Source organism: Rhinoderma darwinii, chromosome 13, assembly GCF_050947455.1.
Source record: "Rhinoderma darwinii isolate aRhiDar2 chromosome 13, aRhiDar2.hap1, whole genome shotgun sequence".
NCBI classification, from domain to species: domain Eukaryota; kingdom Metazoa; phylum Chordata; class Amphibia; order Anura; family Rhinodermatidae; genus Rhinoderma; species Rhinoderma darwinii.
In genome coordinates, this window is record NC_134699.1 from 53,810,851 (window position 1) to 53,824,343 (window position 13,493).

Consider the following 13,493-nt stretch of genomic DNA (forward strand, 5'->3'; position numbering starts at 1 on the left):
GAAAAATGGAAGAGCGATGTGCAATGCTCCTAGTGCAGAACATGTTTCAACCTTTGGCCACATCCTAATACCACCCATGTTTGTTATGTGTGTGTATATATATATATATATACACACACACACACACACACACACACACACACACACTGCCATAGGGTAAAACAGTTTCCGGATAAATAGTGCTATCCAGCAGCCAGAGAAATGCTACACGTATTGTCCAGAGAGTGCAATACAGCACAATTACTGCTGCCTTGTATTGAGGTCTGTTCCCCTATCTGCCATTTCCAACTTTTGCAAGTAAGACTTATTAAATGACAGCGCACCCCGGCACATAAGGGGCAGAAAAGTTTTTTTATGGAAAAAAAAAAGTTTTTTGAATGGATTGGTTCGTTTTGCAATGTAACGCCAGACTTGCCTTTTGTTAACTATTTTCATGTGGTTTCCAGACTCTAAGGATTTGTTCCCTTACTTTTCACTCTTATCTCTGTATTGCTATTTAAGTTCTAAAAATGGTGATCTTGATCGTGCTCGAGAGGAGTATGAGAATGTGAAGCGCCTGCTGGAAAGAAAAATTGAGGAGGTGCAAGGAGACCTGAGCCTACAAAGACAGGTTTGAGATGCATGATTTATATTGTATGTCATGTGACTGCATCATCCATCAGCTCTGGCCTGTATACGCTTGCCTTACACGGTGTATATGCCTAAACTGATTAACAATGCGGTCACGTGATCACTTGGACATGACGTCCCAATGGTGACACATCACAATACCCTTATTATTTACATAGTATGCAGCCTTCACACACTGGAGAGCAGACGCAGAATTATAACCAGGTATAGGGGGTCATTATTTTATTTTGACTCGCAGAACTCTTTTAAAAGGGGTTGTCTGGATTTGAGAACCGATTTAAAAAAACAGTATTAGGAAATTCTAAGCTGATAGAGTGGGTTCTCCCAACCTCTGCAGAACCTGGCACATCTGTGAATTACGTCGGCAATCCATTGATTTAGATGAGAATTGTGTAATGCCTAATTTCCCCTGAAGAGGCACTGCTGGGGAATTGAACATTTGCTGCTGGGTTTTGACACTGATTGCAACTGATCGCTGGGGGTCCCAGCAGCAAGACAATCTGTGATCAACTTATTTTCAAGAGATCTTTCTAACAAAAAGGGATTGTCTAGAGCGAACAACATTGGGTTTCATATTCCAATCTGTCTGTGACCGAGATATCGTGCAAATGTTTTGGAAACGTGATATTTACATTGACATTTTGAGCCTCTGTCGGGAGACTGAAAGCCTGACAGACCCCATTATATATCAGTGGGATTTCTCGGTGACTGTTTGGAATTGTCCGCTGCATTCCAATAGCCATTACTTTTATGTATTTTTCTTGTCGATGTAGGTTTGTGGCGCATGTGGGTTTGTTTTTTGCGTGGTTAGTCGTATTTTAGTTTTGGGATACATATTTGTGTCTGCGTGTCATCAAGCAAAGGGACTGGCACTGTGACTGCTCCTCTCTTTAGCCAGCCCCCTTACTTCTCTCGGCAAGAGAGCTTCAAAGCGCAATGCGCCAGCAGTGGGGAAAAATCATTACAAAGGAGAGGGGTGGGCAGGGAATCGTGCTTAGAGGAGAGAAGTGGATCATGGGATTTGTAGTTTTTCAGCGCAAACTAAAAAACGAAGTCCCGCCTCAGAAGCAGAAATTGAAGACGTGTCTGCCACAATCTCTGGGTTCAGTCAGTACCCCTAAAATGTTTTTCTCACTGAAACTTTTGATGAGGGAATCTTTCTAAAAGTATTTTGGGGATTCTCTTTTTTTTTTTTTTTTTGATCCACCGGATATCCCCTTTTATTTTTTATTTTTTGTCCCACTAGGGGACTTCAAAAAGCGATTTTTATATAATGCTTTGGTATACTCCGTATACCAAAGCATCATTGACTGTCAGTACTAAACTGACAGACAATCTATTACGCCGTGCTTAATAGAGCCTTTGTTAGCCCCATGGCTACCCATTGGTGCCAAAGACCTAACAGAGGGAGCCCCCTCGCTCTGTCAAACATCTTAGATGCCACGGTCGTTACTGAATTACCCCTGATCACAGCCGTTACCGCCGAAGCCCGGCTGACAATCATTGCCGTGCTCCCATGGTGATTGCATGGGCACACCCAGACGTAGGTGTACGATATTTTACCCTAAGTAAAGGCAATGGGTGAGGTCAATGTCCATCATTTTGTTTTAATGGGGTTAATACTTCCTCACAGCTGTATAGGGGGTAGAGTCATGTGTCTCTCTAGCTTCTACTTCTTGCAGTCTATTGATCTCTGCCCACCCATCATCCAGCGCTTCTTCTTTTTATTGCTCGGCGTGTCAGGCTGATCTGGGCAGCTGCTGTTCTCCGTCTGGCAGCCGGACTAAAGATACTATTAGTGACAGCCAGCGTAGTGAGCGCAGATGTACAGGAATGCAGACTGGAGGAGGCCGGTTCAAGAGTGCAACCTTGAGAAAGGTCACATTTAATCGGGGTATTTTTGAGCCAAGACCTTTGCTTTGACCTGTGTGTTCTTGGAACATTCATAGCTGCTCTGACTTGATGTATATCAACGAATGGAGCTTTGGAAAGGTCAGCAAGCAATGAAAGGTTTGTCCTGTACAGGTTAGTAGGTTTTGCCTTTTAACTTCGTAAGGCCCCATGCACACTACTGTAAAAATCGTCCGTAATTACGGTCCCTATGACCACCTCTCCCTGGGAAGGTATGTGATCAATAATCCGAAATCTCAAATCTTTCACTGTATGTCCCGCTGCTTTGAAATGTTTCGGTGCAGAGAATTCTGTTTTGACCTGTTTGAATGGTTGTTTTTTTTTATTTTAGTCTTATTCTGTTTCCTACAAACACAACGATTTACATGGGCACATCAAAATATAAATGTGCTTGTTAAAAAATGATGCCATTCATACTTTTTCTCAGTGGTTGGATTCATGAATGAATCACCTTTTAACATCGACTTGCAGTTCTCGTAATTCGAACAAAGGAAGGAACTTTTCCAACTTTATTTATCAATGGCGGATTCTAGAACTCCCTTATGTCCCTAAAAAAAATAAAAATATATAATTTCTAATTATAGCTATTTGTTACTCTAACCATTGAATATACTTCTAAATTGTTTCCTTGTATTGATGTGTCATGTACCCTCTTCTTCATTGGATCTACTATCAGTGGTTTAGCCCTCTTGCCCACGACCGAGTACTTTTGGGTGCCATTCCAGTGGCACCCAATAGTTTTTACGGACCCATTCACTTCAGTGGGTGAATCAGGTCCGTGTCTCTCATCCGTGGAAAGATAGAACATGTTCTATCTCTCCGCGGATCACGGAGAGGACTTGGGTGGCACCAGTTTATCAGGTGCCCTTGCTTCCTCACCCACTGTTCTTCTTACCCTCAACATCTGACTCAAAGGCAATCATTTTTCCCTTCTATGTGGGTGTTAACCTGTATAATGTAGCAAATTATTACGGTCCGTTGGCTTTACAAATAGGTCTGTGTGTAATGTGCCACATTCCAAGTAGACCATATCTAAAAAATTGTAGTGACTTCCCACATAGTATTTTGAATTCCCACATAGTATTTTTGAGTTTTCAATTTACGCCGTTCACCGTGTGGTATAAATAACATGATAAATTTATTCTCTGGGTCAGTATGATTACGACGATACCAAATTTAAATAGTTTTTTTAATGTTTTACTACTTTTGCACAATAAAAACACTTTATTTGTTATGTTGCCGCATATAAATTTGAATATGTTCTGCATGTGATTAATTTTTTTTAAAGTCTTTGTGCAGTGTTGATTTTAAAGTTGTAAATGTGTAGTAAAACTTATACTGGTCGTCCATCGCCTCTGTCTTCTGCCTTATCGGACACTGGGTGTGGACAGCGGGCTGGACTGTTGCAACCGTCCGACGTTCAGCGCAAAACGTGTCAGGCATCAGATGGTTGTTACGGCAACTGTCGCACTCAGCGCGCAGAGGTCTCTCCACGTCAGATCTGATGGGAGAGAGAGGTGTGGACAACCCCTTTAAGTTTTAAATTTTGAGCATTTTTTTTTCTCTGGGAGGTGGGAAACCATGCTTCTGCTGGGCTTGCACTCCTTAAACATAAGCATGGCTCCTCACCCAAACTTTTACCTGCCCTCCTCTTTGTTCTTGTGACATTCCTTCATCTGACTACGCAACCTTACTAGAAGAGATCATGGAGGAGGGAATTTGTTGGTTTTGGGCCATGGAGTGGCATTATTGATGATGTACAAACCATCCGTGGATCGGGCAGCTCAGCCTCCTAGATGCAGTCTCCTAATCGCGAGATGTAGTGTGGGTGACATTACATGCTGGAGAAGGAAGAGGCAGCCACAGCGACGTTACAGTAACCACCTCTCGCGTCAGCCAATGCCTTCCCTTGCACTACAAAAATGTGTTGGCTGTCTGCTAGGACTCCGCAAATTTTCTGGTCGAGCAGACAGCCCGCGAGCCACAGTTTGGGAACCCCTGTAAGGTGTTATCGATATTATTCATGGCAAACACATACGGTTATCTATCTTAATTTGATTTTCTTATGTATCACAGATTTAGGATCACACCCACGATAGCCTGATCTTTAGCGACGGCTTTGATCAGAAGATTGTGGTTGTTTCCTTCTTAATCATGGCAACCGTGTCAATTGCGCCAGCGTACAAGAAAGACATAGTAGAACTTGAGTGGGTTCAAAGGCGGGCAGCTAAAGTAATAAGTGAATGAACTTTGATGTGATCAAGATTAGGGTTATCTAACCTATAGGAGCTGCTCTTAGCCGAGCCGTCAGTGTAGCTGAACTGACGGCTTGGCAGACAGCGCTTCATGCAGTTTCTATGTGTAGAGGATACATTGAAGCTGCATTTTAAAAATGCTAGAAAATTTGTAATAAATGTGAATTACATTTTTTTTCATTATCACAGATTACATACATTTAATAAATAAGATAAAATAAAAGGGTCAAAGGTTTTCATAGCCTTTAAGGCAAAAATGGACAGGTCGTCAAGGGGTTGAAATGGGCCTGGATGCTTTTTGTGAAAGTAATATTACAAGTTATGGTTACTAGAATACTGGAGATGGGTCGATTGCCAGATTTGGTCTCGATTACAATTTGTGAACGAGTCCATAGACATGCAGTGAATATGGCATGCTCGGTATACAATGTTTACGTTATAAACACGTGTTAATTATTTTTGTGTTTGCATTTTCCATGCAGGAATTGTCTTTGGAGTTTGATTGTGAAATGAAGAAACGCGAGCATGAGTTTCGTCTACGCCTGGATGAGATGAGCACCGTAGTCCTTTCTCATGAACTCAAGGTATAAAGCACATTAAACATATGAAGACACCTACATGTGTAAAGGGTTTGGACCTCACATTTGACTTTCTTTTTTTTTTTTTAATAATCTGTGCTTGGTTCAACTTTCTAATTACTTTTTATTAAAAATTACTTTTACTTTTTAAAATACAGCAGGATCTAGCTCTTAGGGCCTGTTCACATCAGCGTTGGCTTTCCGTTCCGGGGTTCCGTCGGAGGTTTCTGTCGGGTGAACCCCGCAAAGGAAAGTCAAACTGAAAACCACAGTTTCCGTTTCAGTCACCATTGATATCAATGGTGACGGAAACATCGCTAATGGTTTCCGTTCGTCACCATTCCGGCAGATTTCCGTTTTTCCGACTGAATCAATAGCGGAGTCGACTGCGCTATTGATTCCGTCAGAAAAACAGAAACCTGGCAGAATGGTGACGAACGGAAACCATTAGCAATGTTTCCGTCACAATTATATCAATGGTGACTGAAACGGAAGCTGTGGTTTCAGTTTGACTTTCCTTTGCGGGGTTCACCCAACGGTAACCTCCGACGGAACCCCGGAACGGAAAGCCAACGCTGATGTGAACAGGCCCTTACCGGTATATAACTTAGATGTGATCGATAACAGGTACACGCAAGACCCGCTGTCACTGAACCGGTCAGTCCCGCTGACCTGATGGATTCAGGTCTCAGCGCACGATACAGCTGCTCTGTATACAGGATACAAAGCAGCTGTATCTCAAAAATAATTTTTAATAAAAAGTATTTAGAAAATTGCGCAAAACACACTAATAGACATTTTTATTAAACAAAACAACTACTATTTCTAAGATGTACATAGCCTTTCGGTATTATTCCATGTAGTTTTGGAGTTATGTTATTCATGTTGAAGGGATATTATTGATAACGGTGTCTTATATCTTGCCGACACCTTGATGATGCCAGATTGCCAAAAATATGCCATTTTTCAATGTGCACCTATTGATCAAATTATTGTTTTAGGCTAAGGCTACATGCACATGCTGCCTAAAATACGTAGCAAAACCGCAAGAAATTCACAGGAAAAAAAGCGAATGGTGCGTTTTTTATGCTTTCTCCGATGCTGTTTTTACGTTTTCCTGCGTAAATTGCAGCATTTCATGCTGCGGGTTTTGCTTCGTATTTCTGTAGAACTACAGGGATAGAATTCACAAGCAGAGTCGCGGGATAAATTGACATGCTGCGGTTTCGAAAATTCGCAACGCGAAAAAAATACCCCAGCGTGGACTTGGGATTCCCTGGAATCTCATTGTCTATGCTGTTACTGTATTACCCTGCGGTTTTGCCACACGCAAATACGCTCAGCAAAATCACACACAATACGCATCGTGTGCATTGACCCTAAGGCTCCACGGCAACTTGGCGTTACCCCTGTGAGTCGCAGTAAAATCCTGGAACTACTTGGGCTGCACTGCAATCTCTCTGTTTCTCTATGGGAGAAAAAGGTGCCAATGACCTTGTCACCATCGGCCCATGTCAAAATACCAGAGCGGACATACCAGACATGGAGCATGTTTTTAATCTTATATTACCCATTTAATGATACACATGCTTCTCAACAGTGGGCACTTCTCGACAGTGGGCACTTCTCGACAGTGGGCCTCTATTGAAATTGTGTTTTTTTTTTTTTTGTTTTTTTTTTAAGGTGAAGTTACTGACAAAAGAGTTGGAAGTTATGAGAGAAATGGAACTGAAAGGAGCAGAAACGATTCAGGAAACCGAGTCCACGAACCTGAGACTGCAAGAGGCAATGAAACTAAAGGAGTTTGAAGTGAAGGAGCTCACGGCGGTCAATGACGCTCGGTTAGTCCTAAAAGAACAATATGATAAACCTTTCAGGCCCCCTGCACACGACCGTGCATGTAATTATGGCCTGTATTTACGGGCACGGCCTGCCGCGGACAGCCACCCGCATTTGCAGGCTGTGCTCCCATTACAAAGTACTGGAGCACGTTCCGTAAAAGTAAAAAAAATAGGACATGTCCTATCTTTTGCGGAGCCTTTTTACGGCATGGACACCTTCTCGTAAATATACGGGAAGGTGTCCCTGGTCAATAGAAGTGAATTGGTCAGTATTTACGGATAAATCCTATGTTCGTGTGCATGTGACCACACTCCCTAAATTTATGCTGTTTGGACATGTCTCTTTTATTACACAAATTTTAAGATTATTAAGATATCTGGAGTATTGGGGCTGATTAACTTAAAGAGAACCTTTCACCGCCCCATACATGTGGAGCTGAGTGCAGCGTGTAATGGGGAGGGCTGCACAAACCCTGGGGCACTTTAAAAAAAAATTCTACCTCCCTCCGTTATTTGGATATCGGTGCCGTTATATTTAAATAATCCCCTGAACTGTCAACGGGGCGTGTACTGGCAAGGGGGCGTGTTACTATGACTGTGACACTGTCCAATCAGATATGGACAGTGTTACAGCAAGAGCTAGGAGAGAGAGTGCGTGCGCACTCTCTCACTCTTCAGCTTTTAAGATTAGTCTTCTGCCGAACTGGCATGGCGTGCGTGTCACTGATACGGACAGTGCCAGCGCTCCCCTGCTCCTTACTGAAGTTTTTTTTTTTCTTGAAACACATGGGATATCTCTGTTGCGACTAACCAGACAGAAAATACAAATTACTGTATTTGGGCACTAAACTTTTATTCAAGGGTAGACTGATTACTGTGGATTTTAGGAGCCAGTTCTACTGTTAGGTTTTTAACCAGAGTAGTAGATCCTCTAAGCCACGGTCGGTTTGGATGTGGCTAGTGTGGGGTGCGGCATTTAAGGAAACCGTTCTTCACTCTTTACCTCCTGGTTTAATTCCTAGGTTATGCTCCCCAGAAAAGTCACTGATTGGAAGTGGATGTGCTGTAACAAAGGACTTGTAGCAAAGTCCCAATCCAATCACACCCAATCAGCACCATCCTCGACCAGTGCCAAAACTGCCCTACAGAGCGCCACGGTCATCCAGTGCAGACTGACCTCAATTCCGAACTGCAAATGGGGGCAGGAGCAGGCAGCCGATATGTGCTGCGCAGTGTGACGTGCTCATACCGGCAGCACAACAATAGAAAGGAATAGTGTCGACCCGGCAATGGCACCCAAGCTCCGCCACCGGTTTCCACTTCATCCATGTTCTAGGGGGTGTAGATAAATTGTCACCTTTCCCAGAGAAAGAAAAAAAAAAAAGTCTCAAATTAAGAACTTTTTTTTTAATGATTTTTTTTCCTTTTTATATACTTCTATGCTGAGATATGATCACTTGAAAATCTTTAGGCTGCACTACTGAGAGATTCTGACAGCATGTCCCCTTCTGTTTTCAGTCCGGTGTAGTATTCTCCTAAAGATCTTGTGACTGTAAATCTCTATCCACGTCCGTGTGCACATATATTGGCCACTCTATAAGCCAGGGCTACACCTAGACTTCTTTTTTGTAGCGCTACTGATTTATTTGAACTATTCAGATACAGTTGAAGTCCAAATAATTACATTGAGTTGCCTGCAATCTTGGACTGCAGCTGTCACTCAAAAGTTAAAATCAAAAAGTCTCGGTATAGCCCTGGCCTAAGATGTAGATATTGATTAAGGTGGTGATTGAAATGAAGGCTATATTCAGTGTGTGGAACCTCGGACGTGAGAATCTGACGTTTTTCATGTCCAAGGTGCACCCGTGCGGGGCGCGTTATCGCGGATCCCTCATAGACTAGTGTCTACGGAGGGATGTGTGAAAACGCAGGAAAATAGGACATGTTCTATTCTTCCACGGACCCTTCACACGCTCAGTTTAAAATGAATGTGGTTCATTTTAACCCTTCGGACGTTGCTTTGAAGTTTTCCAGGATATAACCTTGCTGGGCTATCCCTAGGACACCCGATTCTAAGCAGCATGAGGTCACCAACAGAAGCAGAATTGTAAACCGTATACACAAAATCATGTTTATGCGTTTGCCATCTGTCTACACATGAGGAGCTGGCGTCCACATTGGCATTTGCACATTAGTTCAGGGCAATGACAGTAATGGCAGGTGTCCCAGCAATGTCCCTACGTCCCTGTACTGGAAGGCAGACGTTCTCCGTATTTCCATCTATCCATTTTTAAACTTTGTGATTTTGTATTTTTGCCTTGTAGAATAAAAGAACTGGAAGAGAGACTACAGTCTGTGCATCATCAGATAAAAAAGCAAGAGGAGACCTATCAAAGAAAGTAAGTAGGCTTAAAAAATCCTCCGAGCTCCACTATTATTAATAATGGCATATGTTGCACCAATTGGAGAGGGTATTTGACAAACATTGCACCTAATTTATGAAAAGGCGCACGCACGCCTCTAACGAAATCTGGAGCATTTGTCTGAATTGGTTGAAATATTTATTATTGTATGTTTGCACCACCGATTTTCTCATTTTTTTTTTAAGGGGTTGTCCTATTTCAGCAAATTAATGTCATTTTTTGATAATTAAGGTATACAATTTTCCAATATATATTTTGTATTAATCATGGTTTTCAAGATCTCTGCTTGTTGTTATTCACTAGAAACTTTACTGCGGATAAAATTCTGTCCTGGTCATGTGATGGACACACAGGTGCACGGCTCGGCTCGTTACAGTATGTGTATCAGAGCTGTGTCTTGTAACGATCCCAGCACCTGTGTGTCCATCACATGACCATGGACAGAATTGTAGTCACTGGAAGTAAACAATGAATGCTCCAACTGACAACAAGCTGAGATCTTGAAAACCATGAGGAAGTAATATAGAAAGTATATTGGAAAATTGTATACGTTTTAATGATACGAAAAATTAAACATTCATTTGCTGAAATCTGACCACCAGTTTAAACTTTGCTTTGACAAATATGTCTAAAATTATGTTTACTGCTTGACCACACGCTTTTCTCGCTTCTTATCGAAAGCGAGAAGGTCTAAAGTCTTGCACAATTTAGATGTGACTTTTTCGGTTTTATTAGGTTTTATATATAAAATAGTGTAAATACAATCAATCCAACTTAGTTTGACATTTGGAAAAGCATGTAATAAAGAAATAAAATAGAAAGTAATAAAAGATTATTGATTTTATTAAAGGGAGTGTCACCGGAAATTGGCCTATAAAAGCAGCAGCAAGAGTACCGTATTTTTTGGACTATAAGACGCACCCAGGTTTTAGACAACAAAAAATTGGGAAAAAATAATTTTTTTACTGCTTTTATGAAGCTAAAACTATTTGTTAAAAAAATAATTTGTTCTGTTTCAGCACATTCTGAGAGCCATTTTTTGTTACATGCGATTTTTTTTATCACTTTTTATTTCATTCCTTTTTTTTTTTATTTTTTACATTGTACTTGGGGAAAAATGTGAAAAGGTTTTCTTTTTAACTTTTAATATAATTTTACACTCCTGAAAATGTATACAATTTTTTTTTTTTTTACACATTTTATTAGTTCCCCTAGGGGACTTGAACCAGTAGATCGCTGGTACAATACACTGCAATGCATGGATGAGTTACAGAAAAAGCGTAACTCGCTGAGCTAAGCTGTTTCCGTAACTCCGATAGTAGTGAATGGCCGTTACGGAAATAGCGTAGCATGCTACGCTGTTTCCGTAACGACTATTCCGTTCTATGGGAGTTACGGAAACCGCGTAGCTCAGTGAGTTATGCTGTTTCCGTAGCTCGACCATGTACGCGGTTTTCTGAGCTACCAAGTTACGGAAATAGCGTAGCTTGCGGTGCTACGCTGTTTCCGCAACTCCCATTCACTTCTATGGGAGTTACGGGAACGGCGTAGTTCAGCGAGCACTCGGATGCTTCTGTAATTCCCGACCACCTAACCAGGAAGTGGCCGGGAGACAGCGGATCCGGGTAAGGTCCTCCATGGGAAAACCCTATAAATGCCGCGGTCAGTATTGACCGCAGCATTTAACTAGTTTAACGGCCAGGAACAGCGCCATCGCTGTTCCTGGCTGTTAGAGCAGCGTGTCAACTGCCGCTCCAAACATCATCCCCTCCCCATGATGTGCTGGCACATCATTGGTCGGAAAGGGGTTAAGAAAGAAGCGGTCAGGGGGCCCGGCGCTGCCGGGTCCCTTGGCTGCCGACCTATAAGACGCAGGGACTTTTTAGCAAGATTTATTTGCAGTGATAATAACTTTATTCTTCATATACAGATGAGTTTTTTGAGAAACGAGGGCGTCACCGTTGCTCAAAACTCTCTATCTTCTCTCCTAAGTTCCTCCCTCCCTTCTTTGATTGACAGGGCCAGGCAGTGTAGAAGACATTATCAAGCCTGGCCCCGTATTCTCCTGAGCGGGCCCGTGCCTCGGCTTCTGAATCGGCGCAGTACAGCCGTGAAGTTTCACCGGTCGAATCGGCTCTACTGCGCATGCGCCGATTGCATCACATTACACCCAGATGAATGGGCAGAAATGCCCACAGACACCCTCCAAAATCTTATCGAAAGCCTTCCCAGAAGATCACAAGCTGTTTTAGCTGTGAGTGGGACCAACTCCATATTAATGTTTATGGATTTAGAATGGGATGTCCTAAAATCTCCTGTAGGTGTCCCAATACTTTTGTCCATATAGTGAATAATAAATGTAGGCCAGTGTCTCTCTTGCGGTCCCACACCGGAGCATGGAGATTCATCAGTGTCACTCTCGGAGGATAGCGCCTGTTGCTAAGCAACAGACCGAATTCTATTTCGGTGCTGCCCAGCAAGTTCAATCCTTCAGAAATTGTTCATTAAGCCTGAAGAACTCTTATAAAAACGTACCGCGGAGAACGCTTGTTCTTACTAGTTGTTTCTCTAGAATTTTTTTATTTATTTTTTCCATCTGATTCCATACAAATCCGACAGAAAAAAAATGGTGACATGCGCCATCGGATGCTGTAGGTACGGATATAACTTTATTTTCCAATTGGTCCGTTTTGCTGAATTTTCCGCTCCTGGTCTTCTGGAACGCTCTTTGTTGGATTTTTCTTCCGAGCGTCAGGCTGTGGATTATTTTGATTAGTAAATTAAATGAACGTCATGATACAATTTTTCCTTAATAATTTAGTTAGAATATGACTTCCTTACAGGTTAATTATTATTGGGAACATGATTTGCTGGAGCAGATGCTTTGAGGGTATGTTCACACAGGGCTGATACGCTGCGTAAAAGTACTCAGCGTATCCGCCCTGGAACCCGCAGGGAATAACGCCCCGAAAAACCCTACCAAATTGTGCTGTAGAATGTCCACTGCTGAAAACTGCATGTAAAAACATACAAAAATCTATACTTACCCGTAGCCACGGCGACGCGTCCCTCTGACGTCCTGCAGCCCGGCCTCCTGGGAAGACATTTCATCCCATGTGACAGCTGCTGCCTGTCATTCAAAAGTCATTCCTGGAGGCTCAGCTGGATGCAGGAGCACAGAATTCTGGGTACGTTTTTTTTAAATTTTTTTCTTTTTTTCTGAGTTGTGATTTTTGCGGCGGAATCGCAGTTTTTCTGCCGCAAATAGCGCAACATCTGCTATTTGTTGCGCGTTTTACCCTCCCATTGAATTCAATAGGGGAAAACCTGCAACAGAAAAGCAGAGATTACGTAGCATACATTGACAAGCTGCGGATTCAAAAACAGCACCGCAGATCAACGTATAAACGGTTTTCCGGCTGACTTTTTTTTACGAAACGCGTGGTTGAGATTTGTTCAAATCTCATCCACTCTGCGGCTACTGTATTATGCTGTGCATTTTTTTTTTGCAATGAAATACGTTGCGAAAAATCCGCAGTTTTTACGCTACGTGTGAACCCAGCCTAAGGCCTACGTGTGCAGATGGGGGAGGGTTACATAGGAGAAAGCTGGGAATGTGGACAGTCAGATAAGATTGTCCATTGTTTTGGGTCAGGCAATGAGCGATGTATCATGGAGCCTTCTCATACTTGTGTTATTTGCTGCAGTGCCGTAGAGAATTGACCATGCTTCCAGGGCTTGTGGGACTTTCGAGTTACCGCACACGGAAATGCTTCTGATATCACTTTGAGTGGGGTCAAATATTTAATAAAACGGAGTTACATGTTGCCCTATGTAAACACGCTATTTATAACA

At 42.3% G+C, this 13,493-nt stretch overlaps 2 protein-coding genes across 4 annotated transcripts in view; one reads left to right on the plus strand and one right to left on the minus strand.

Annotated features, from left to right (window-relative positions):
• The window catches only part of SLC16A3 (solute carrier family 16 member 3), a 145,458-nt gene that overhangs the window by 68,863 nt on the left and 63,102 nt on the right, over positions 1 to 13,493 (minus strand). The gene's annotated exons all lie outside the window — the stretch shown is intronic.
• Positions 1 to 13,493, plus strand: part of CCDC57 (coiled-coil domain containing 57) — a 58,311-nt gene that overhangs the window by 1,768 nt on the left and 43,050 nt on the right. For both annotated transcript variants that reach the window (XM_075846056.1, XM_075846055.1), the window contains exons 3-6: positions 502 to 610; positions 5,279 to 5,380; positions 7,058 to 7,215; positions 9,540 to 9,614. In XM_075846056.1, the coding sequence (XP_075702171.1) occupies positions 502 to 610; positions 5,279 to 5,380; positions 7,058 to 7,215; positions 9,540 to 9,614 (444 nt within the window). The remainder of the gene's footprint in view (positions 1 to 501; positions 611 to 5,278; positions 5,381 to 7,057; positions 7,216 to 9,539; positions 9,615 to 13,493) is intronic.